Raw genomic sequence first — 25,018 nt, forward strand, 5'->3', positions numbered from 1 at the left:
CACTTACCTTGAACCTTACAAAAAGAAACACTTCTGTGTTAAGTTTTTTTCCTGTATGTTTGGAGAAGTTCACAGTGACTTAATCATTAAAAACAAAAGCCTGCTTCCTGCAGTGTCATGCATTATGTCTGTGCTTCTCTTGGTAGTTCCTTTATGGCATCGGGTCTGTGACCTCCGCAGCCCTCAGGGGTCAGGGGTCACCCAGGGCACCTCCCTGGATTTGGGACACACAGGATTGGAGACTCAGTGGTGCAAGTCTGACATGGTTCTTCGCATTTCTAGGGGAGTCTGCCCCCATAAAAGCAGCAGTGCGGAAGAATTCCTTTAGAAAATGAAGAGTCTCTAGATTGTAAACACTTTTTCTCTCTCTTTCTAGCTACGTTTTGCAAGAATTAGTGGAGACAGAGCGCGACTATGTGCGGGACCTCGGCTATGTGGTAGAGGTATGTTTTCCGAGATTTAATAACCTGTATCGGTCCCCAGAGTCCACAAAGGGGGTATCATGTTACATTTTAACACTGAGACTTTCTCCAAAGCTTTAAAGACATTTTTGATCGGGGGGGGGGGGGGGGGGGGGGGGATTACTAAAAAGTAAAGTTGAGCCAATTATCCTAACAACCAATATTCACTTTTAAAGGTCTTTCTGCCTGACATAGCTGACATACTCATTTTTTAATAATTAAGTTTTAAAATTATGATATCTAACCATTGTAGCTATTATATGGGAGTCTTGCCTTTAATTATTTTACAAGAGGTAGATATCACCACAGAAATGCGAACTGTTAACAGAGTCTGTGCCCAAGCTGTGGACTCAGTTCCATCCTGAATCTGCCTGGCGTCAGAGAATGTCAGCGGATGCTCCAGACCATCTGCTTATCGTTTTCCCAGACACAGGTCTTACCATTTTCATTGCCCGGAGGTTGTGTAGCCATCAGAAACCACTGCCGGGATCAAGGAGCACCTCCAGGCTTTTCCCTGCCTTAAGCTCAGAGCATGATCTTCTCCGGAAACTCAGCTCGTCGTAGAGCTATTTGTATAGCATAAAATCTTACCACCTATCCCTTCAACTTTGCAGAAATGTGTGGGACAATGCTTTTGGGGTCTATCTTCTATTAAAAGTAATGGCTAGTAAGTTAAATGTGAAACAAAAAGAGTTACTATACTTGCTTTGCCTACAGTCATTGTTAACAGCAAAAGAAATCACTTGAATACTTAAGAGGCTGAATTCCATGTGCGTTAAATAGAAGTTTTAACCATATTTTAGCAACATATTTAATCAGCCATTGTTTAAAAAAAATCAATCTATGAAAAGAGTATAGTTAAATACTGCTTTAATAAGTTACGGAAATAATCCAAAAAGAAAAGAAAATGTTTATATGAGAAATGCTGTGAGCAGAGGAAATGTCTCTGGGCACATAGTTAATATTAATAAGATGATTTGTTATATGGAACCATCTACATGTGTTTAAACTTCTTCAGTTCCTTGGAAGGACTGTGATGACACATGGAGAGAAAACCATGGCAATGAATATAACAGTGTTTATTCTGCTTAAATGTACACACTGGCCCTTGAACGTCAAGGGTTTGCACTGCACAGTCGACTTAACATGTGGATTTTTTTTCCCATTAAATACTGTAAATGTATTTTCTCTTATGATTTTCTTAATAACATTTTCTTTTCTCCAGCTTACTTTATTGTAAGAATACAGTATGAATACATACAACAGAGAAAAGATGTATTAATTGACTTTGTTATTGGTAGGCTTCTGGTCAACAGTAGACTATTAGTTGGAAGTTAAGTTTTTGAAAAGTCATATGTGTATTTTGGGAGGCACTAAGGTTGGCACTCCTAAACCCCTGGGTTGTTCAAGTGCCAGATAAGGACCTTTTCCATATAGGATTTTTGCTTGTTTTTAAATGAAGAATTGGTTACAAGACATAGTATATGTGTTTTGTCCCTTATGTTCAGTGTAATAAACATATTTTTAAATATTTCATTACAGGGCTACATGGCACTTATGAAAGAAGATGGTGTTCCTGATGACATGAAAGGAAAGGACAAGATTGTATTTGGCAACATCCATCAGATTTATGACTGGCACAGAGAGTACGTAAACCCATGTACTGTGGAGTCACGCTTGGTGGTGTGCCCACTGCAACACAGTCAGTCCCCTGCATGTCAGCGAAGGGGACGGATAGGCATTGGGTCATTGCATTTCCTTGTCTGTGCAGCTGGGGGAGGCAGCTGGTGCACAGGAAGTATTGCTGGGCAGAGGAGTTTTGTGGTAGCATCTCATAGCCCACTCAAGGGTCTTATCGCCTTCCTGCCAGGGGCCCCACCTCAGGGTGCTGAGCCTCACCACCTGGTTCATAGCCCGGTCCTGATCTTGAGCCCTTGATGTCCCCTCTCTGTGCCACCGTCTTCAGCTACACACCTGGCTCATAGTAATGGCCCAGGTGTGTAGCCATTAATACATGTTAATACATGTGAAGCACTTAGAACATCATCTGCGTAGAGTAAGTCTCGATACATATTTCTAAAGAATTGCAGCCACCACCTGAATACATACCGATTACACTCAGAGAGGGTCTTGAAGATGCTCATCTTCCAACTCAGTCTTAATGGAAAGTGTGTACATGATTGCCCACGGGAGTCAGATTTGGTCACAGCACTTTGCCACGCCTGCCATAACGAGACCCGGGTCAGGGCTGACGCTGCAGCAGCCACCCGGCCTGCGGAGCTGGTCACCGCACGTCCGTCCCTCCGGTCATCGTGCTGCTGACTTTAAAAATCCTTAGGGCAGGAAGTGCTCTCTGTCAGCTGCTGGTGCTGTGGCGGACAGTTCAGCTGCATTGTCGGTTCCCTGTTGTGTGGGCATCACGTCCCTGAGCCTGGAGCACCTGCCATCACCTCCTAGACCCAGTCAGGTGCTCGCTTCCCTGTGAGCCCCGACCTCTGTAGGCAGGAGTGCTCCCTCCAGGCAGATGACACGTGCAAGAGAGCTTCTGAGCTGAACACACACCACGCATACAAGGAGGGATCGCCAGGGTGTGTCTCCTGTGGGGTCTTATTATTTCAGTACCTCTCTCTCCTAATGGATTGTAGGACTCTTGAGCCCGGGTGTTCATTGTAATATCTCCTATAATATTATATCTAATCCAGCTCTAACTTACGGCTCTATAGACTGTGGACTGTATAAAGGGGTATTTGGTACTATTACCCAGACTTCTATGCCCAACGCTGACTTTCAAGCTGTGACAGGGGAGGGGGGAAGAACTGGTCCTGGCTGACGAGACAGAGAAATTGGCGCCCAGAGGTTGTGTCCCCCACAACAGCTGCAGACCTGGGGGATAGTGTAACCCAAACATGCACAAGTTCAGTACGGCATTGATTGGTTTTCGGGTTAATAACAAGCATAAATGAGGACACGTGGGAAGGATATTAACTTGGACATACATCATACACACCCTGCCATCCCAACAATGAGGACTTGTCCACGCTATTTGGTTTCTGTGGTTGTCATACTTCTCTCGTCTCAGCTTTTTTTTAGGAGAGCTGGAGAAGTGCCTTGAAGATCCTGAAAAGCTGGGATCCCTCTTTGTGAAACATGTAAGTGACACACTGCTGCTTCTGTGCTGTTCCCGTACTGTCATGGTTAGTGATTGGTTTGTCAGACTCAAGGCGAGCTCGCCGTTGACACAAGTGTGTGTGTGTGTGAAGAATAAGCCAAACGGCTCAGTGCTGAGAGTCAGGGTCAAATCTGCCGCACGAGGAAGCCGGGGGCAGCGTGCAAGGAGACCTCCCTGAGTCAGAGAGTGTTCAAGAGCTGCCTGCTGTGGTTCAGTCTAACAGAACGTCTAAGCTGGCATTTTTACTGCGAATGAGGTGGTGACGAGCATTTGCTGAGATGCCGTTTCCCACTGTCAGCTCCGCGCCTCGGGGCACCTGGTGGCACCGAGCAGCCGGCTGGTGACACTTGGTGTTTGTGAAGCAGTTCTGAGGGGCTGCAGGGTGCACACCACACCTGGAGCTTCGCCAGGTGGAGGATGGCTCACTGTCTGCTTGCCCTGCCTTCACATTTGAGACGAAAGAACTGCTCCTTCCCAATAAAAACAGCCAGGCTTCTAGGGCCACTGCAGGTTTGAAGGGCGGGAGTGTTTCTTCCTTTGGTGAGAACAGTGTTCTTTTGCTGCCTGGTCTTTGCCAGGTAGAGTGTGTGAGTGTGGGTGTGTGTATGTGTGTGTGTCGGGGGGGTGGGGGGGGTGTTGACATATCGGAGGGAGTGATAAAGGAGGTTGTTTCTGGAGCCACGGAGGAGTGGGCTGCTCTGTGTCATGAATCTGGAATGTGCTCCCAAGTCTAAACCGTGCGGTTTTGTTTTGGGAAATGTCCTCTCTGGAGGTACTGAAACCTGGTTACATCCTAATGAACTTCCCGCTATTTAACCCATCCATCTGCCTCTGTCACCCCCAGGAGCGAAGGCTGCACATGTACATAGTTTACTGTCAGAACAAACCCAAGTCCGAGCACATTGTCTCCGAATACATTGACACCTTCTTTGAGGTAAGATCTACGATAGAAACGAAGTTTTTCTGAATCTCTTGTGATAATGTAAACTTCTCAGAACGTTAAGTATTAATGGTGACCCGGGAAACTAGCCTCAGTTCTAGGAGTTCTGGACGTGTATTTGGTTCTTTCCTATGAATCAGAACAAGTATGAATTCAGTCTGTGGTTGCATCCCTTAGCATTCGGAAGACTGAGATCATTGTGAAAATAGGGTTTTTGTTTTCATTTTAAATCTGTTTTCAACTTAAGGCTCGTTACAAATTCAGAATAATTCATGATCTACATTTTTAGCCTAAAAGGAAAATATGTATATGACTAAAAAGAAGCAATTGAAAGAAAGTCTTTAAACAAGCATCAAAGCAAAGACTGTTTTTGAAAAACAGCTCAAGAAGGTTAAAATGTAAACTTGGGGCATTCTGAGAGACAGTATACACTTGTGGTTTTTGTGTAGCGTGGCCTCTTTTCTCGGTACTTTTATTCTGGTGTAGTGAACATTTCTGACTAGTGCTCGGGACTTAAAAAATGCCCTTAAAAAAAAAACAAAAAAAAAAAAGCCACACTTATCTTTTTTTTTCTCCTCTCCTTTAAAACCACAGGACTTAAAGCAGCGCCTTGGTCATAGGTTGCAACTCACAGATTTATTAATCAAACCAGTGCAGAGAATTATGAAATACCAGCTGTTACTGAAGGTAAGGGCCCGCGGTGCTCGTTCTGGTGTCAGGTGTTTGGCGTGAGGGGAGAAGCAGGGGCCGGGAGATGAGGGAGAAGGAGGGGCCGGGAGGGGACTCTTTTCTATAATCAAAACATTAAGCAGTCTTGTTATTCTGATTTTAAATATTTCAGAAAAGGTTTTTAAAAGTTGAATAAGACACCTTACGCTGTTTTCTCAATTTTTCATTTCTATCAAGTTCTGAATAAAAATGTCGATTGAAGTAAACTTCCTCCCTCCCCGCCTCCAGACTTTTGAATCCAGATGATTTTTCTTCCGCTCTGTTGACCTTACATATTTTCTCATTTCCTCTGAGCCTTGGATGAAATTAAATGCTTAATCCCTGCCTGCTGGCTCATCAGGAGCCCTCGATGGATTTAAATTCCTCGGCTTCATCGCCGTTTCCACGAGACACGTGACAGTTCAATGTGCCATTTCTTTCTTCCATAAAAGTTAGGAACGGAGTGCAAAGGGTCCGGAGCTGGGCTTGCAATGAAGCAGGAGCCTTACCTGCTCGGGCAGGGTTGGCCTGGCCTGGCCTGGCTGCAGCGTGAAGTCCACTTAGGGGAACTTTTTCTGACATTACTGGGGGGAAGCAGAGGGAACAGAACTGAAGCGCTTCCCCCAGAGCCTGGCCCGGCAGGACCATTCCAAGGCTAGCTGCTGCCCCCAGCCCCTGCTCAGTCCTCTCCATTCCCCTTGCAGGACTTCCTCAAGTACTCCAAGAAAGCCAGCCTGGACACGTCAGAACTAGAGGTACTTACCCCCATGCCCCACCGCCTGGGCCTCCCAAGCAGCCCGTCCCTGGTGGGGTGGGTCTCGCCACCACCTGGGCCCTCTGCCCACCCGCGGAGGGCTGGAGGGGAGGACCTGGGCTCCGGGGTGTGGGTGGGGGTCGGCATTGCAGCTTTTCCCTGGAAGCTAACAGCCATCTCCGCTGTGTCCGTCCCCCCCACCCCCACCCCCCAGAGAGCCGTGGAGGTCATGTGCATAGTTCCGAAGCGGTGCAACGACATGATGAACGTCGGGCGGCTGCAGGGATTCGACGTAATGCACTGTCCTTCCTTATCCTGCCCCCCTGGCTCCCAGCTCCTCCCTGTTGGCTTGTTTACCGCACGTCCTGTCTGCTCGGTTTTCTGTCTTCTCTCACTTCACTTCGAACTGATGGACATGTTCCTTCACTCCTTTTTGGAGCATTCGATTTGCTTTTGGGGGGCCTTCCTCCGCTCAGAGCCCAGCGCCTCTTGGCGGAAACAGGCAGGATCCTGCTCTGTGGCTGGGGCCCGGAGCGGAGTTTCCCTCCCGGCAGGAGGGGGCAAGCAGAGGCCTCTTCACGCATCATCCAGAGCTTGACCGCAAGGTCCCATCTTAGTCTAACGGACTCTCCTCTGCTCGGCCAGGCGGCTCCCGTTCCATGTTACCCATTAGTATCCTCGGGGTCGTTCAGAACCAGCAGCTTTTTAAAATGTGTTGAGTAAGGAGAGGGAACATTTTTCTGGCCTGCTGTTTTGCTCGAGATTTGGGCTTAAAGTCCTATTGCTGTGGTTCTCAGAAAGGCACACGCAGAACCTGCGGGGAGCTATGAGAGCTCGCTGCGTGCACCGCAGGGCGCCGAGGGTGTGGGACTGCATCTTAGAGACCCCTGCCCCGGGAGCTGGACACTTGAGGCCCACGTCCTGTGACTGTAACTGAGCCAGGGGTTTATGCAGACGTTGGCAAGAATTTTATTTAGATAACTTTTCTCTTTGGGGCTAAGGACCCGTGACAATAAAAGAATGTTAAGCTCTGTAAAGGAACAGAAGAAACAGGTCGGATTTTGTGGGAGGGAATCTAATGAAAACAGAGCTTCCTGCACCCTCACTTAGACTGCAACGTCTTCTCCTCTTCCTCTGCCGTGTCCCCGTTTCAGGGTAAAATCGTCGCCCAGGGCAAGCTGCTCCTGCAGGACACGTTCTTGGTCACAGACCAGGACGCGGGGCTCCTGCCTCGCTGCCGAGAGCGGCGGGTGTTCCTGTTCGAGCAGATCGTCATCTTCAGCGAGCCGCTGGACAAGAAGAAGGGCTTCTCCACGCCGGGCTTCCTCTTCAAGAACAGCATCAAGGTACGGCGTCGGCGCCTCCTCAGTGCCCACCGCTCAGCGGGCCGGCTCCTGGCGGGCCGGCTCCGTGCTGCTCCGGCTCTAGGAGCATGAACAGCTTCCTTGAACTCAGAGGCACACCTGGGCTGTGGCTCTTTGACCAGAGCAGAGAGCTGACCCTGTGCCGGCTCTCTCCTGCCCTCAGCAAGCACTCAGTGCTCGGCTGGCCTGCAGGCACGGAGGAGCCGGGCAGCCTGGGCCCTGGGCAGCTAGCTCCCTGATAGAAAAGAAAGACAAAAGGACTGCTCATGGCCCTGAGTCCTATAAAGGGGACAAACCAGGGAACCAAGGATGAGCTAGAGAAAAGCAGAGGAGGAGGCCTGGGGTCCCAGCAGATGGGAGATACACACCACCCCCACCACACCCGGTTCTTTTTGCCTCTGCACTGTGGGGGTCCTGAGGTCAGAAGGCAGATATTCTTCCTAATGTCAGGGGCTGCTGCCCCAATCTGGCAGGGTCCCTCTTGGGGACAGGGCACCTGTAGACCTGAGGCCTCAGCACACACCTGGGACACCACACCCTCTTCCTCCAGCTCCCCAGGGAGGTGTCTGTGGCCTCCTGCCCCCTGGTCCTTCCCTTCGGACTGGGGAAGGGCTTCTGCCCACGCAGCTAGGAGGCATTAGAGCTGGCGGCATGAAGCCGGGCTGCAGGCCCTCCCCTGTCTCACACCCCTCCTGCCCTCCCACCGCCTGAGGCCCCTCCATGGCCATCATTGTCCAGCCACCCTCCACCTGCACCTCTCCCCCTTTCCGTAAGTCTCTTGGCAGAAAACCACTCCGTCACCAGAGAAATTCTCTTTCTGTGCTAATTTACACATTTTGCTTTAGGAAAATTGTTTTACATATTTACCTGCCGTGTCCCACATAACTTTATAGCATGTGTTATATTGATCAAGATTTTTCAACGGTGTCCTTTTCTTCCTGGGGAAGTGAGAAACACTGGGTCATTGTAAAGAGTTTTGAAAACAGGCAATCCTAGGCCTACATTTCTGGTTCATCGTTCAAACTGCCAATTGAACTCCTGGTAGGCTACCAAAGTGTGGTTGCTTCCATTTTACTTTGCACCAGGCCAGTAAGAATAAGTGTGTTTTTTGTTCTGTTTTGTTTTTTATTGTAAAATACACGTAACATGAACATTCCATCTTAGCCGTGTTGAAGTGTATAGCTCGGTGGCATTCAGCACATTCCCATGTTGTGCAGCCATCACCACCACACTCACTAACCACTCACTCCTGTTCCATCTCCCCGGCCCAGGCAGCTTCTCTCCTCCTGTCTGTTCTGGATTTCACAACTCTAGGGACCTGGTCTGACGGAATCGTAGCGGTGAAAGACTGGCTTCTTTCCCTGAGCTCAGTGTCCTCCAGGCTCATGCACGTGGAGGCAAGAGTCAGCACGGCCTTCCTTTTTAAGGCTGACCAGTGGCCCATTGTGTGGCTGGGCCACGCCACGTTCACCAACACGCACCTGTGACGGGCGCTTGGGCTGCTTCCACCTTTTGGCCGTTGGGATGACGGGTTAACGTCTTCCAGGTGAGCTGCCTCTGCCTGGAGGAGAGTGTGGAGAACGACCCCTGTAAGTTTGCTCTGACGTCGCGGACGGGTGACGTGGTGGAGACCTTCGTGTTGCACTCGTCCAGTCCGAGTGTCCGGCAGGCGTGGATCCATGAAATCAACCAAATTTTAGAAAACCAGCGCAATTTTCTAAATGGTAATGTGTGCTCTACGTCTGGCATGTCTTCTCTCTCTAATGTGCACGCTCCTGTTTCTCTTCTCTCTCCCGCCACACGGGATGGTGATGACAGCACTGGCGTGGCCCTCGCCGTGCTCAGACACTGTCCTCTGCACCGTCCATATGTTGCTTCATTCCCTCTCCATAGCCACTCTGTGTGCCAAGTACTCCTGTTCCCATGTTACTGATGAGGAAACTGAGGCAGTAATTTACCCAGAGTCCCCCAGGTTGTTGGCCGAATCAGGATTCCGAGCAGACTGCCCGGCTCTCGGGCACGTGCCTCTCCCTGCGGTTCTGTTCCCCCCGTCCCACCTGGTCTCTCCACCGGATGTGTACAGAGCCCTGTCCTGGGGTGGGAATGTCTGAGGGGAACTGAGGCAGCACGTGGAACTGGGGGCATTCTCCAGGGCACCTTTAAAAACTGTGTCCAGTTACATTGCACCTCTTTCCTCCATTAAAATAAGACATTTTTTGCCTTTCCGGTTTCCAAGACATGAGTGAGTGGTTTCAGGGGAGCAACTGCCCTTCCATTGGAGATAAGCACTGAGTATGTCCGTGACCTGAAGTGGCTTGCTTCTCTTTGTCTCTGCTTTTCTTTTTTTAATATGATTTATTTATTTTTTACGGAGAGGAAGGGAGAGGGAGAGAGAGTCAAGAAACATCGATGAGAGAGAAACATCGATCAGCTGCCTCCTGCACACCCCCTACTGGGGATGCGCCTGCAACCAAGGTACATGCCCTTGACCGGAATCGAACCTGGGACCCCTCAGTCCACAAGCTGGCGCTCTATCCACTGAGCCACGCCGGCTGGGCTGTCCCTGCTTTTATTTTATTTTATATTTTATTTTATTTTATTTGTGTGTCTCTGCTTTTAATTCAGGGATCACAGAAGACCTTCAGGGATTCAAGGCTGAATACCTAATGTCTTTTCTTTGTCTTTTCCTCCATGTTTATCGTCCGTGTCTGTGCCCCAGTCCGATAGGATGGTAATTTCTCTGTTGCCACCACACCACCTTCACACCTTCACACCTTGTGTGACCTTCAAGAGCCAGGACACAGGCTCTCAGGGAGAAGTCAAGGGCACGTGGCGCTTTGGGCCTCATGGTAACGGCTGCCTGGGTGTGAACTCCAAGCTCCTGCCCAGACTGAAGCCAGTCACCCTCCACGTTGCAGTTAGAATCAGATGTGTAGGGTCAGGGCTCCTTGTGCGGGCAGGAAAGCGTTTCCCTCGGTGACCTGAGCGGATGCATGGCCGACGCAGAGTTTGTGAAATGTCATTTGGCTCCAGAATGCCCCTTACACATGCCTGATGCCTCCCAGGCTGGAGGGCCCGTATCTGTGGTGCTTGTTCTTCTCAAAGGCTTTACACTTTAAGAATGTGTGTTAGTGTCTGCTGCATTTCCTGCCGATGATTAGGTAACAAGCGAAGTCCTGTCGCTGGGAGATGAGACGAGACAGCTTCCTGGCCCCCAGGGGAGTGTGCGGAGCTCTCTTCCATCCCTTGTCTCTCCTGTCCGATCTGCAGCCCAAAGGTGCCCATTCCCGCCGCCTCCTGGTGACCCAGGGACTCAGCTCCCAGCAGGTCCCAGGCGGCAGCTGGCCCAACCCCCTCCCCCGCGGGAGCAGTTGGAGTCCCAGGGGCAGCTCCCCTGGCAGCGCGAGGCTCCCGCTGACACCAGCATTTTGCCTGGGATCCTCCGGCCAACAAGTCCTTTCCTCCTGGCAGGGAGGCCCAGGCTCTGCTTGCTGCTCCCAAGCAGCGGGGCCCATTGGCCTAGTTCATGGACAGCTCTGAGACCTTTTCCTGTCCGGGGCTGGGGGTGGAGGCAGGGGGTGTCCTCTGCTGCCTCAGAATGGCTGGTGCTTGGAGGGCAGGACGGCCATGAGAAGACCCGTGGCTGGAGGTCAGCCCAACACCCCCTCTGGATTGCACCGTGTTCCTCCCCCTCTGCCCCATGACGGAAGGTCTCTCAGTGCCCTCCCTGATTCCTTTCTACTGTCTTGCATGTTTTGCAGCTTTGACATCACCCATTGAGTATCAGAGGAACCACAGCGGGGGCAGCGGGGGCGGGGGCAGCGGGGCCGGGGCCCCCGGCGGCGGCGGTGGTGGTGGTGTTGGCGGCAGCAACCACGGCAGCAGCCTCCCCAGCTCCAGCAGAAGCAGGCCCTCCCGGATCCCCCAGCCCGTCCGACACCACTCCCCCGTGCTGGTCTCCTCTGCAGCCTCCAGCCAAGCAGAGGCAGACAAGATGTCAGGTACGTCCACTCCCGGCCCTTCACTGCCTCCTCCCAGCAGCAGCCTCAGCCCGGAGGCCGGCCCCAGCCAGCCGGGCAGGCCCCCCCACGGCGGCCCGGCCGAAGGCGCCGAGAGGGAAGCGGAGCAGATCCCCAAGATGAAGGTGATGGAGAGCCCCAGGAAGCAGGCCGGGAGCGCCGCGGCGGCCAGCCAGGACGGACACGCCAAGGAGGCGCGGGCCCACCCGGAGGACGGCCGCCCGCGGGGCAGCCTGGGCGCCCTGCCCCCGGCGAAGCCCCGGCCCGGGGCCATCTCGCCGCTGAACTCGCCTCTCTCCGCCGCGTTCCCCTCTCCGCTGGGCAAGGAGCCCTTCCCGCCCAGCAGCCCCCTGCAGAAGGGGGGCTCCTTCTGGAGCTCCATCCCTGCCTCCCCCGCCAGCCGGCCGGGCTCCTTCACCTTCCCGGGGGACAGTGACTCCCTCCAGCGGCAGGCGCACCGCCACTCGGCCCCCGGCAAGGACACGGACCGCATGAGCACCTGCTCCTCGGCCAGCGAGCAGTCGGTGCAGTCCACCCAGAGCAACGGGGTAAGAACGCCCGGCAGCCTCCGCCCGCCCGCCCCACTGCCTCTGTCCCGCCAGCTCTTCTAAACCTCCGGCGCTGCCGCCTCCGCCTCCGTACTAACTCCCGGCCCTCCGCGCCGCCTGCAGCCACGACTCCTCCCTCCGGGCCTCTCTGGGCCCCGGCCGGCCGGCCGGCCGCGTGGACACGGGCAGCGTGCGTGTCCGCCGCCTGCAGACGGGCCGCCGCCGAGCCACGCAAACGCCTCCTAACCCCCCTGCGCCGGGGACAGCGCTGCTCTCATCTCTACTAACTCGCTCTCTGCTTCGTGTGTGTTGTTCCCTCCACGTGGGGAAAGCGGTCATTAACCCTCCGAGCTCGGCGTCTGTGCGTCTTTTCCGTCCGTCGCCCGGCCGTCAGACTCTTGGAACTCTCTCTGTGTCCCGCCCTCCTCACTCATTTTTCAGAGGGTCCGTGTCCCTGCTGCCTGCCTCCTGTTTAATTCGAAACCTACACTTCACACGCTTCTCGCTCATTGCTTGGTTGTGCTCTTTTATGCCTTAAATTATCTTTACAGCGTTTTTGACTCATCTGCTGGTGTGGGGGGGGGGGGGGGGGGGGGAAATAATAAAATCTGAAAGGAAAAAAGAAAACGTCCATCAGATACTCAGAGCAGACTGAGCTGACCAAATGGGGGGAAGGAATCTCTCCAGTGGAAGGACCTGCTGCTCCCTCCACAGTTTCACGCTGAAAGAGAGAGGCTGCTTTAGGGCTCCTGCCAGCGCTGGGAGCGGAGGCAGAGGCTGGAGTGGGAGCGTGTCTGCATCTGTCCAGCAGGGGGCGCAGTGCGGGCTGCGGCGCCCCAGGAATCGTCACCCGCATTTTGCCTGCCACCTATGTTGTGATCTCAAGCAGAAAGGTTGCTGGGGTGGATTCCCGCCCCCCCCCTCCCCATTTTGTGGCCTCGGCACTCTCCTCCTCAACTGTTTCCTACACGGCAGATGGCCTGGCCCACAACACCTTCCTGAAGGCATGCGTGAGGGCATACAACTGTTCTAATGGGTGTATGTTTGATTGCTTTATACGTTTTTAAATACATTTCCCTAAAAGGGTGTGTGTCTCTCTTTATATATACATATATAAAAACATCTGGCTTATGCATGTCTCTCTCTCCTCTGGACTTCTATTAATTCTTTGTTTGGGTTGGCGTGGCCTTACCCTGTCCTCCTATTTTTTGTTATGTACCTTTTAAAACTCCATATTTAATCAAGGAAGGAATTAGAGAGTGGGTCTTGGTACCTGTATTTACCCCGAGTCTTACTCTCAAACGCGAGTGGCCGGGCAGGCACCCTCGGCATGGCCATCGCCAGTGTCCATGTTCCGGGGCCTTCCCGTGAGCTGCTGGGCGGCTTGGCCCGGTGGTAGGTCTGCAAGTGCTCGGTGGGCAGTGAGGGTCAGAACCCCATTTCAGCCACAGGAGGAGGTACAGGGGCCCAGCGACGCACCCCGTGAACACTCACAGCTGCGGGCCTCTCACAGCTGCAAGCCCTGCGCAGCACACCAGGGAGCGTCACCTCAGCTCATCCCCTGAGCACCCGGGGTCCTCCAAGCCTGTGCCACCCACAGCGGCCGCCTCCCCGAATGTTCCCTCTGAGGCACGTAACCAGCACGTTGTAGGTTACAAAAGCCGCCTCTGGTTTCTGTCGGTCTCTTTCTCTTACGTGGCAGGTGATGGGGACATTGCCAATGTTTGTGGATGAGCTGCTGAGTCCTGGCAGAAATGCCTAGAGGCCTGGGGAGACCGCTAGTGAGAGGCTCAGATGGGGGTTTGGCCTCTAGACTGTTTCAGCTAAAAGTTGCTGTTGCCCTGCCCTGCACCCACCCACGGGGGCCACCTTACCCCCAGCTGTCGGCCATGGCCGCCTTCCTCTTGACCACTTCTGGGGAACTGTCTGCGGTCACAGGCAGGCAGGCTGGCGGCTGTGCCTGACCTACGGCCCAGGTTCTTCTTCCTCCTTTCTATGGGCACCCTCTGGAAAGTTCCACCGAGGACAAAAGTGGAGTGGATGTGGATCAGCCAAACTGGGCAGCCCCCAAGTGTGAGGCACACCCTCCCTGCACACGTCCAACGGCAGCCCTGCCTTCCCCTCCAGGGCCAGGAGTCCCGGGCGAATCCCTCGCTTCCCACGTCGTCCGGGGGGGGTGGTCCTGCCCCTGGCAAGGTGGTAGTGAACATGGAGATAGATTGTAGACGCCCAGTACTTAGCCTGGTCCATAGGATGTGTTCAGAAAATACCAATAGCTATCACGATTATAGGAAAACTCTCCAACGATGAGGCAGAGCCCGATGTGCGATGTTAACAGAAGAGGCTGCTCCTTTTTCTAGCAAACTTGGCCTTGTGGTCTCAAATCTGCTGGCTGTTGCGTTATAGGCCAGAACACTAGCATGCTCCCCGAAAGGATAAAGCTGCGGACGTGAGTGTGCACAGGCCCGCACTCACAGGGGTGGGAACACAGCAGGCTCCCCGGGGAGAGAACGGCAGCCAGCCCTCCGGTGTGTTTCCTTTACCCATCCCTGCGGGTCTGGACTCAGCCGGTTCCCAGCGCGCTGGCTTGTTGACAGCAGCCTGCCACCTGCCCCGGCCGTCCTGACAGCAGCCCGGTAGCTGGGGTGACCGGCATATGGCAGGATTGTCTCCGTCACATCCACTCCGTCACATCCACCAGGACCTGTCTCTGGCGTCGGGGGGCCAGGCAGAGGCTAGAGTCATCAGAGGCCCCAGGATCCACGCCTCTAGGCAACATCGCTGGTGCCTTCCGCTGATGGGATGAGGCCCACCTCTGAGAACCAACCCCTGGGAGCAGGGCACCGGATGCCATCCCCATGTCCCGGCTCTTCATAGAAGGGATTGGCCAGGATGTAGCTCAGGACGCGGTGGTGGCGGTCTCCACTTCCTCTTCCTCCTCCCCCAGAACCAATCGGTCACTTGGTAAACATTGGACAGGTTGGGACAAATACTGCCTTTTGTGTGGCTCCCACTCGCCGGCCAATACCACTCAGCTTGTGGGCCCCTCAGGGGGCCTAGGCAACGATCTTTATTCTGTGTTTGCAACCTTGCCTGGCTGACTGAGTGGCCGAACACGGAGTGAGTGCCAGCTGCGTGCTGGTCACTGTGCTGGACACTGAGGACACGGCGGGCCGTCCGCCACGGGACACGTAAAGAAGGCGGAGCAGTAGCCCTCAGAGCAGAATAGCGGTCGTTTTACTTTTAGGTATTCTGCGTTCTAGAAGGGAAAGAGAGGTGGGAGTGACTTTAGGTCTGCCAGCCATGTGGCCGGGCCCTCGACCGCGTTCTCCATGGACTTTTTCCTGGCGGATCTGGGGGCTCCTGCACCCTCTAATCCTTCAGTGCGCAGAAGGGCTCCTGCTGGCGGCTCTTCCGCTGAATCACACTGTTTAAAGGAGCGCGGTGGTTGCAGTGGCATTGCTGTGACGTGGATACGGCCCCGCACGGCACGAACACGAGACCTGAGCCGCCAGGAGGTGGGGCTGACACCGTGGCCCCAGAATAAAAGCTTCCCCATGTAAAGTGTCATGCCTGCGCTGCTATGTTGTTCGGATTGTTCCTGAGTTGCTTTCTAGGGGAACTCTGGTGAGCGAGCTCCGTCCGAGCAGTCCTGTCTCGACGCACACTGGCCCGCGCGTCCGCGGGTGGGCCTCGTTTCAGGTCCCTCTGCCTTTCTCTCTCCGTGTCCACCCCTCCAGAGTGAAAGTAGCAGCAGTAGCAACATCTCCACCATGTTGGTGACACACGATTACACGGCAGTGAAGGAGGATGAGATCAACGTCTATCAAGGAGAGGTCGTTCAGATTCTGGCCAGCAACCAGCAGAACATGTTTCTGGTGTTCCGCGCCGCCACGGACCAGTGCCCGGCCGCCGAGGGCTGGATTCCGGGCTTCGTCCTGGGGCACACCAGCGCAGTCATCATGGAGAGCCCCGACGGGACCCTCAAGTGAGTGCGGGGCCACCCACGAGGGGAGAGAGCAGCTCTCCTCCGTCCGTGCCAGCTCCTCGCCAGGCAGGGTGGGCCCGAGGGAAGATGGCTCTCCATCTCTCAGACGCGTTCCGCAGGTTCTCCTCGCGACCTGCACTAGGACGTGCACGGCTTTTTCAAGCCACTAGACACGCCTTGATATTTCAGTCCCGGGATGTCTTGGGGAGGGGACTTCCCAAGGACCCCTAACTCAATGGCCTACCTCAGTGAGGATACTCAGTCTGGGAGCTGCAGGCAAAGATGGACAGTACCTTGCCTTAGACACTCAGTGGCCAGGTTATTATGGTCTCTGACCGCATCATAATCTGGCCACTCGGTGTATATACTGGAAGGCTAAATCAGTTAAGAAACTTGAAAACAATTTTACTGGGTTAAATATTATTAAAAAAAAAAAAAAAAAACTAGAAGGAGGGGCGGTTATTATAAGGAATTGGCTCATGCTGGATTCAAAACTTCCCTCTCCTGAATCCCTCTGGCTGTGGTCAAGGCTGGCCCTGGCCTCTGGGGTACACAGCAGGACTTGGTGATATTTGAGGTCTCGAAAGGCTTCAGCCCAGAAACCCAGCCTCATCCCAGCTCGGCTGTGCCCTTGGCTGGGTTAGTGGGTTAGTGGCACAGGCTGCGTGCCATTCCAGCCCCGAGCTGCGCCTCTGGGCTCGGCGCTTGCCCCACCTCACTCCCCAGGGAGGCCGGGCTTGAGTTCAGGCTGCAGAAACCCTGTCTCCCTTGGTACACAGAAATACCTTATTCTGGTACATTGTCCAAAAATTCCAATTTCATACTTCGTTTTTCCAAAAATATCCTTAGGCACTATTTTAGGGTTTTCCAGAGAAATAGAATAGAGAGGATGTGTGAGTGTGAGTGTGTGTGTGTGTGTGTGTGTGGAGTAGGGGCGGGGGGGGGGGGGGTTATTATAAAGAATTGGCTCATGCAGTTAGGGAGGCCGGCCAGGCCAATTCTGCCTGGGGGCCAGCAGCTGGAGGCCCAGGAGCCTGTGGTGCAGATGCGATCTGAAGGCATTTTGCTGGAGAATGTTCCTCTTGCTCGAAGCGGACGGCCTTTTTGTCCTAGCTGTACCTTAAGCTGATGGCAGGAGGCCCACCACTGTGTGAAGAGTCACCGGCTTTGCCAGTTAAAAGTTAATCTCACACAGAAACGCCCAGAGTAATTGGCCAAGCTGATACATAAAGCTGCCCTCACAGGCACCTTGGTCTGTTGTCCTCCAGCTTTGACTTAAGAAAGTGGCGGTTCTGTCCCCGGTTGTTGAGAAGCACAGGAGCGTGCTCTTAGCAGAGATCAGGGTTACTGGGGCCTTCGCCGCCGCCCTGTGTCTGCACGTGTTGAGCTTCTCTCCAGCGCTTCCCGGATCCCCTGCCGAGCGCTGGGTGGGAAGGCAGATCACTTAACAGTGTGGCTCTCCCCTAGGAAGTCAACATCTTGGCACACAGCACTCCGTTTAAGGAAAAAATCTGAGAAAAAAGATAAAGACGGCAAACGGGAAGGCAAGTTAGAGAACGGTTATCGGAAATCGCGGGAAGGACTCAGCAACAAGGTATCTGTGAAGGTGAGCCCCAGTGTCCCCTGAGCCGGTGGCAGGACCGGTGCCGTCCCCGGTGGCCGGAGGGGCTGGCACAGACCCGGGGCGTCGCGGAGGGCCGTAGACTCCGAGCCGGGCCCGGCCGGGCTGCTTGGCCGCCAGGTGCCACCCACACGCCCCCTCCCTCAGCCCCGCCAGCAGACCCGTGGGCTTTGCACGGGTACACAGATGTGTGCTAAGGAGCCAGGCATACACGCGGACACCTCACAGGTGCCCGCCTGCCTTTTACAAAGAACACCGTTAGGTTCTCGGAGGAGCAGGGGCGAGATTCTCGGAAGCGGATAGAGCAGAGCCGCTGTGGCTCGGGCCTCCTCAGATTGCCTTAACCCCGGGGGTTTGCTTGGGAATCCGGGGACCCTGGGTGAGGACATGGCCATTCTACGGAAGGAAGGGGTCCCGGGACAGCTGGACTCGGCTTGTAGGATGTATCAGAGTATCCACGTTTTAGCAGATCCACCCAAATTCTTATGACAGGAAGCTCTAGTGCATCTAGCAGGCGTCCTCAAACTTTTTAAAGTGGGGGCCAGATCACGGTCCCTCAGAGAGCTGGAGGGCCAGACTAAATGAACTACTAATTCCTACTGTAACACCTCGGCTGCGCTCACTGCCCAAAAAACCTGGCGGGCCGGATCAGACTCCTCTGCGGGCCGCATGGGGCCCGCGGGCCGTAGTTTGAAGACCCCTGTAACGGAATGAAAATATGGCTGGTTATGAATGAAACCCAGGCAAACCCAGACATGTTCTCCTCTTTCATGGGTTACCGTAGCCTTGGAGTGGAGCAGTACGCCTCGCAGTGCTTTGATTAATGTCTGTGTGCTTTTTGTTTCCTTTCAGCTTCTCAGTCCCAACTACATTTATGACGGTGAGTGCCATCACCGTTTCTGCTGGTCTTACAGGCCGTGGGTCCAGGGACAGGTCTCGGGACACATGTGTAGCCTGGGGAAACCGGTTTTCCATGGAGCTCTGGGGTCAGGCAGCTTCTTGGTTGTCCCATTTGTTTGTTAGGAAAGCGTTGGTGGGCGAGGGAGGGGGCCCAGAGGACCGCGGGCCTGACCGCTTTCTCCTGCAGTTCCCCCAGAATTCGTCATTCCCTTGAGCGAGGTCACGTGTGAGGCAGGGGAGACCGTCTTCCTCAGATGTCGCGTGTGTGGACGCCCAAAGGCCTCGGTCACCTGGAAGGGCCCTGAGCACAACACCTTGAACAGCGACGGCCACTACAGCATCTCCTACAGGTGAGGACAGGCGGGTTCTCCTGGGACTGACCTGGCTGAGTCCATGGCCGCCTACACACTGGGACGCTTCCCACCGGGGGACATTCCACCTGGGTGTGCCACTGAAATGAAACCTCCGCTTGAGATTCCTCGTCAGCCCTGAGCTCCTTTTTTAAAAAATATATTTTATTATTTTTTTACAGAGAGGAAGGGAGAGAGATAGTTAGACACATTGATGAGAGAGAGAAACATCGATCAGCTGCCTCCTGCACACACCACCCTGGGGATGTGCCCCGCAATCAAGGTACATGCCCTTGACTGGAATCAAACCCGGGACCTTTCAGTCCGCAGGCTGACTCTCTATACACTGAGCCAAACCGGTTTTGGCATGAGCTCCTTCTTTTCTGGACTGGGAAGGGGAGAGGCTGGGGGCTGGGCCTCTGACGCGAGGCGTGCTCTCTCTGTGGCAGCGACTTGGGCGAGGCCTCTCTGAAGATCGTGGGCGTGACCATGGATGACGACGGCATCTACACGTGCATCGCTGTGAACGACATGGGGTCGGCCTCCTGCTCGGCCAGCCTGAGGGTGCTAGGTGAGCTGCACTCCTGCACGGGGGGCTCCAGCCCAGCCCCCCAACCCCCATCACGGCCGGAAACGTGACGATAGGTCCAAACAGGAGCTGCGAGTGGCAGACCCGGCTCTGGGGCTTCCTGGGGTGGCTGACCTTTGGCCACCTCTCACAAGGACAGGCCTCTGACTCTGGCCGCTGGGCACTTGAGCCAACCTCTCACCTGGAACTAGGAGTGTTCTGTGCTGTGAGTTTCAAAACACATCCTTGTACCAGTTTCTCTCTCTCTCTCTCTCTCTCTCTCTCTCTCTCTCTCTCTCTCTCTCTCTCTCTCTCTCTCTCTCTCTCTCTCTCTTTTAATACCCGAGGATATTTTTTTCGTTGATTTTTAGAGAGAGTAGATGAGAGAGGGAAAGACAGAGAGAAACACATCGATTGGTTGCCTCCTTGGTGGGACCCGAGTCTCTGGTTTAAGCCCTTGCTCTTTCTACTGCCCTTCCCCCTCCTCCCCTCAGCTGTGAGGCAGAACCCATATTGTAAGCCTTTCAAATTCCCCGGACGAGCGCTTGGCATAAGGAGGTGCTCAGTGAGTACTGATTGGCCTCCAGCTGTCAGGCTGCCCGTGGCCAGTGTGTGATAGGGCTGATGTGGGTTCTTGCTCACCCTGTAGCTGTGCCAGGTATCGGAAGTCGCAGGTATCCAAGAGCGAAAATGAAAAACTGAATTGAAAGGTGCACTGAGTCCGGAGCTCCCTGTGTGTAGACAATAAACAGAATTGTCTTAGACCTTTTATCCCACATATATTAACGCTAAATATATCAACCTCCTTAAGTCAAAGAAAGGAAGTAACATGACTGGGAAGTCACGGCACAAGAAAGCAAGCCTTGAATCTGAGAGTAAAGAACCACCAACATTCTCATTTTTAAGAAATGTCACAAATTATGCGGGTGGCTTTTTTAAAAATAAGAGTCAGGAGTGAAAACTAAGGCAGCTAAAGGCGAGTTCAGACAAAGGGGGAGCGGTCAGCCGTGAAGGAGGAAGTGTGTGTTGTCTCTGTCGCGTAGTCCGTCTTTCTTCATGCTGAGCCCAGCTTGCAGTGTGCCTGGTACACGCCCAGCGCCCCTTCCCGGCGGCGAGCGCCCACACCGGGCAGCCAGGCCTGCAGGCTTCCTCCCCAGATGCGCCCGCTGCCCGGACCTGGCTCAGCAGCTGCCGCTTCTCTTGCAGGTCCAGGGAGCGACGGGATCCTGGTGACCTGGAAGGACAACTTCGACTCCTTCTACAGCGAAGTGGCCGAGCTGGGCAGGTACGACCCGCGCCCCTCTCGGGGGAGCGGCGGGCAGGCCGTAGCTCAGGTGGCAGTAGACAGTGAAGGTACACGGACTGTGTGCCAGTGCGGAGTTACAGGTGTTACGTTCGCAAAGCAGCCTGTGGTCACCGTTCAGTACTAAGCCCTGGAAGCAACAAGACGTTTTCAGCTCAGGTTCCAAGAGAAGGGGACGGCCCATTGCCATCAGCCTCCCGTGGCGGCAGGGGGCGACTCCGGCCCTGCACCTCGGTGGCACAGCCGTGCCCCGTGCTGGGGGAAATCGGGAGGCGTCACCCATACCACTTCTTGTAGGGCTTGGTTCTCCCGTGGAGTCCAGGTTGAGAAAGGCTGCATGTATCCCTCGGGTTCCAGCTATACAGGGAGCCATAGGCGGGTAGCAGGGGACTCCTGCCCCAACCAGGAGAAGGTGTCAGCAGAGAGGGAGCTTCCCGCCTTTCTCCGGGGCGTCCTGAAAGGTTTCTCCACCTGTTTTCCAGGGGCAGATTCTCCGTCGTTAAGAAATGTGATCAGAAAGGAACCAAGCAAGCAGTGGCCACCAAGTTTGTGAACAAGAAGCTGATGAAGCGTGACCAGGTCACCCACGAGCTCGGCGTCCTGCGGAACGTCCAGCACCCGCTCCTCGTCGGCCTCCTCGACACCTTCGAGACCCCCACCAGCTACGTCCTGGTTCTGGAGATGTGCGTACCCGCCCTTCTCTCTCAGCAGCCCTCCACCTCAGCCTCAAGTGCTTTATTGCTGTTTGGAGTAAAAATGGGGATTTCAGCATTCACAGAACTTCTGAAAATATGCCTGCTCTCAGACCACAGCTTTAGAGCTTTCCGGTAAACGTGGAAAGAACACTTTCCTATGTGCCGTCCCATGGGAAGCGGCAAGCCAGCCCCGTCCAGGCTCCTGCGTGGTCTCAGCCAACCTGGGGTGCTCCCTGGTCCCCAAAGGGCTCCAGGATTCCAGGCCTCTGATGACACACGCCCTGGGGTGGCCTCCCACCAGAGCAGCCTCGCTGGCCCCCACGGCCATCTCAATAAACGGTTCAGTCATTTCAAAAGGAGGCGTGTAGGGCCGTGACCTGAGCACAGGGGCCTCCATGGGGCAGTTTTGTCCCTCAGGGGACACTGGATGGTGTCTGGAGACTTTCTTGGTGTCACAACTTGGTGACAGGCCACCCCAACTGTCGGCAGTGCTGGCATTGGGAAGCCCTGCCCTTAGAGCATCCTGGGCTCCATGAAACATTTGGGCATTTAGCCTTAAGTTCTGACTCCTCCTTTTTATGGGCGTTATTTTCTGTTTCTCATATGTATGTGTGTGTGTGTGTGTGTGTATATATATATATATATATATATATATATATTTTTTTTTTTTTTTTTAAGAATTGGTACATGCCTGCAACCCACAGCCTCCTGATCCAGCCATGCTTTCAGGTGGAGGTAGAATCTGTAGGGACAGAGATGCTGTGTTTCTTTCATATTAGACTAGAAAGGTCTCCAAAGTACAGCAGCCCCATGCTGACAGCCACGCCCCTTCCTGCCTCTGCAGGGCTGACCAGGGCCGTCTCCTGGACTGCGTGGTGCGATGGGGAAACCTCACCGAAGGGAAGATCAGGGCGTACCTGGGGGAGGTGCTGGAGGCCGTCCGATACCTTCACAACTGCAGGATTGCGCACCTGGACCTCAAGGTGAGTGGGACGGCAGCCTGTCTGACCGCGGCTCGGCCCTGCGTTTGGGAGCCACTCTCCGCCGGTCCTCGGAGCTCAGGCCAGGTGCCCCACGGGGACTGGGGACACACGGGGGCGTGGGAGATGGGAACACTGATTCCCATTCCGCTTTTAAGAGTTTGCTTTCAGTGACATGAGATCTTACACGCTTCGTGGGATTTCGGAAAGTTGCTGGGCTGGTGTGGACTGGTTAGTGACGGAGTGAGGCAAGGAGAGGATTGCTCTGATGCTGGGAAGGAAAAGGAACTCCCAGCACATTGAACGCGCTGTTTCACACCGACCACCCGGGAGGCCGGTCCAAGCCGGGTCGGGTCTTCTGTGCTGCCCGATCCTCCTTCCATGCCCGCCACGAGGTTCACCTTGTTTTGCACGTGAACAGCTTGTTCCAGTCAACGTCACAGGCTCTGGTGAGCCTCGTGCCTCAGCTAGCGGTGGGTGTCGGTGAGAATGACGGTTGCCTTCTCCTGTCTTCTAGCCCGAAAACATCCTGGTCGGCCAGAGTTCCGCCACGCCGACGATTAAGCTGGCCGACTTCGGAGATGCCGTCCAACTCAACACCACCTACTACATCCACCAGTTACTGGGGAACCCCGAGTTCGCAGCCCCCGAGATCATCCTGGGGAACCCGGTCTCCCTGACCTCGGACACGTGGAGCGTGGGAGTGCTCACCTACGTCCTTCTCAGCGGCGTGTCCCCCTTCCTGGACGACAGCGTGGAAGAGACCTGCCTGAACATTTGCCGACTAGACTTTAGTTTCCCAGATGACTACTTTAAAGGAGTGAGCCAGAAGGCCAAGGACTTCGTGTGCTTCCTGCTGCAGGAGGACCCCGCCCGGCGGCCCTCGGCCGCGCTGGCCCTGCAGGAGCAGTGGCTGCAGGCGGGCCACGGCCACGGCAAAGGCACGGGCGTCCTCGACACGTCCAGACTGACCTCCTTCATTGAGCGGCGCAAACACCAGAACGACGTTCGACCTATCCGTAGCGTTAAAAACTTCCTGCAGAGCAGGCTTCTGCCTCGGGTTTGACCTGTCTTGAAGCTCTTTCTCATTCTCTTTCACCTGCCAATCAGCTGTCCGTTTGGATTTCGGAGAGAAACACAAGCCAACATAGCTGCTCCGCTGCCGTAGTGCACCGCGTGGAGGACCCTCTCTCACCTGAGAGCCGAGACAACATTGCTGTGTCACAGTCTTTTATTCAGGTTTCTGCAAAAAAAAAAAAAAAAAAAAAAATTAAAAAAAGAAACTTTTTTTAAACGAACACACATAGAATTTTGCAAATTTAACATTTTACAAGAGACTCCTTCAAGGAAACGAAATGCCTATGTTCAACCACTGGTGTTCACGAACAAAACAGAGGCACCGGCCGCCTCCGGGGAAGACGCACCCCGGGGGCGGCCGCCTCCCCCCGCACCTGCTGCGGAGCTTGGCGTCCCCCAGTCCGAGCTCCCCAGCCTCCTGGTCTGTGTGCGTCTCTCAGGGGCGCCAGACTGGGCTTCTGAAATGTGCATTTTGCATAAAACTTTTGCATAAAAATCGAATGAATTGTTTTGCTCTGATGAATTGTAGGCCTTACTTGTATATAAGACTGGTCCTGCCTTCGGTCTGTCCTTACCCCACCACCACCACCACCACCACCACCCCCCGCCTTTCTCCCACTCCCTGCCTGGGCTTCCTCTGGGGGCCAGAAGGCTCTGCCCATCCACTGAGGACATCGGGATGGGCCCTACCCCATTGCCCCGCCCCCAAGCCATCAATCAGATTGTTGAGCAGTATACAGTCAGATGAAAATACTGTAAATGCACTCATTGGGGGGGGTTTTTTTGTTTGTTTGTTTTATTTCATATCATGTGCTATGTTGTGGCTTTAACATTTTATGCAACTATTTATGAAGACCTCTGTTGTACCTGTAATAAATACATAGAAAAAGCACATACTTCGTACGGTGAGCTTTATGGTTTTGTGCGTGTGTCGGGGTGGGGCGGGGGGTTGGGGGGGGTCGCAGCCCTGTGCCATCCATTCAGGAGACTTAATTCTTCGTGAAACTTGTCAGTTTTGAGGACTGTACAAAGTGATTTCATACTCTGAATATAAAACTGGATAATAGGGTAATGTTTTAAAATGTATTATGCTATTATTCAGAATGCCAAAGTATTATTTTTTCCCCAAAAAAAAATCAGTCTGGATATTTACTACTTTTTAGACTTTTTGACGTTCAACTTTCTGTACACAAATTGGCTGGACGTGAAGCTTTTGGTAAGAAATACGAGCCAATTAAGAACGCGCAGCCTTGAGCTGGCGCCCCCTGCTTGTCGCTGGGCAGAGCTATCGCTGGTGTGGGAAGGCCTTCAGCTGGGGTTCTGGGCACGCTTGAATTTTTCTGGACGTCTTTTTACCTTCATTGTGTAAAATACACTAAAACAGAGGCCAGCCCGCTTCCCGAGCCAGCCAGACACCTGGGTCTGGAGCCATACAGTGGCGTAGCTAAGCTTTGCAGCTTCCAGTGTATTTTATTTATTCTTCTGGGTTTTGTTTGTTTCTTGTAAAATTGTACAGAAACTTTTTAAAATAAATTGGATTCAGAACTGGATGTGTATTCGTAACCTCACAACT

General features: G+C 53.9%; 1 protein-coding gene across 4 annotated transcripts in view; it reads left to right on the forward strand.

Moving 5' to 3' along the window:
* Positions 1-24,756, forward strand: part of TRIO (trio Rho guanine nucleotide exchange factor) — a 284,086-nt gene extending 259,330 nt beyond the window's left edge. For 3 of the 4 annotated variants that reach the window (XM_036410831.2, XM_036410832.2, XM_045571514.1), the window contains 19 exons: positions 377-443; positions 2,004-2,107; positions 3,541-3,610; positions 4,475-4,564; positions 5,165-5,257; positions 5,983-6,033; positions 6,247-6,324; positions 7,187-7,378; positions 8,943-9,120; positions 11,158-11,963; positions 15,704-15,951; positions 17,419-17,557; positions 18,425-18,452; positions 18,660-18,822; positions 19,272-19,393; positions 20,597-20,675; positions 21,176-21,376; positions 22,233-22,371; positions 22,886-24,756. In XM_036410831.2, the coding sequence (XP_036266724.1) occupies positions 377-443; positions 2,004-2,107; positions 3,541-3,610; positions 4,475-4,564; positions 5,165-5,257; positions 5,983-6,033; positions 6,247-6,324; positions 7,187-7,378; positions 8,943-9,120; positions 11,158-11,963; positions 15,704-15,951; positions 17,419-17,557; positions 18,425-18,452; positions 18,660-18,822; positions 19,272-19,393; positions 20,597-20,675; positions 21,176-21,376; positions 22,233-22,371; positions 22,886-23,434 (3,397 nt within the window). In that variant the 3' untranslated portion in view covers positions 23,435-24,756. Of the gene's footprint in view, positions 1-376; positions 444-2,003; positions 2,108-3,540; positions 3,611-4,474; positions 4,565-5,164; positions 5,258-5,982; positions 6,034-6,246; positions 6,325-7,186; positions 7,379-8,942; positions 9,121-11,157; positions 11,964-15,703; positions 15,952-17,418; positions 17,558-18,424; positions 18,453-18,659; positions 18,823-19,271; positions 19,394-20,596; positions 20,676-21,175; positions 21,377-22,232; positions 22,372-22,885 lie in introns of those variants that run through there. The other variant, XM_036410835.2, reaches the window with a different exon arrangement.
* The last annotated feature ends 262 nt before the right edge of the window (positions 24,757-25,018 follow it).

Source organism: Pipistrellus kuhlii, unplaced genomic scaffold (genome assembly GCF_014108245.1).
Source record: "Pipistrellus kuhlii isolate mPipKuh1 unplaced genomic scaffold, mPipKuh1.p scaffold_m20_p_4, whole genome shotgun sequence".
NCBI lineage: Eukaryota > Metazoa > Chordata > Mammalia > Chiroptera > Vespertilionidae > Pipistrellus > Pipistrellus kuhlii.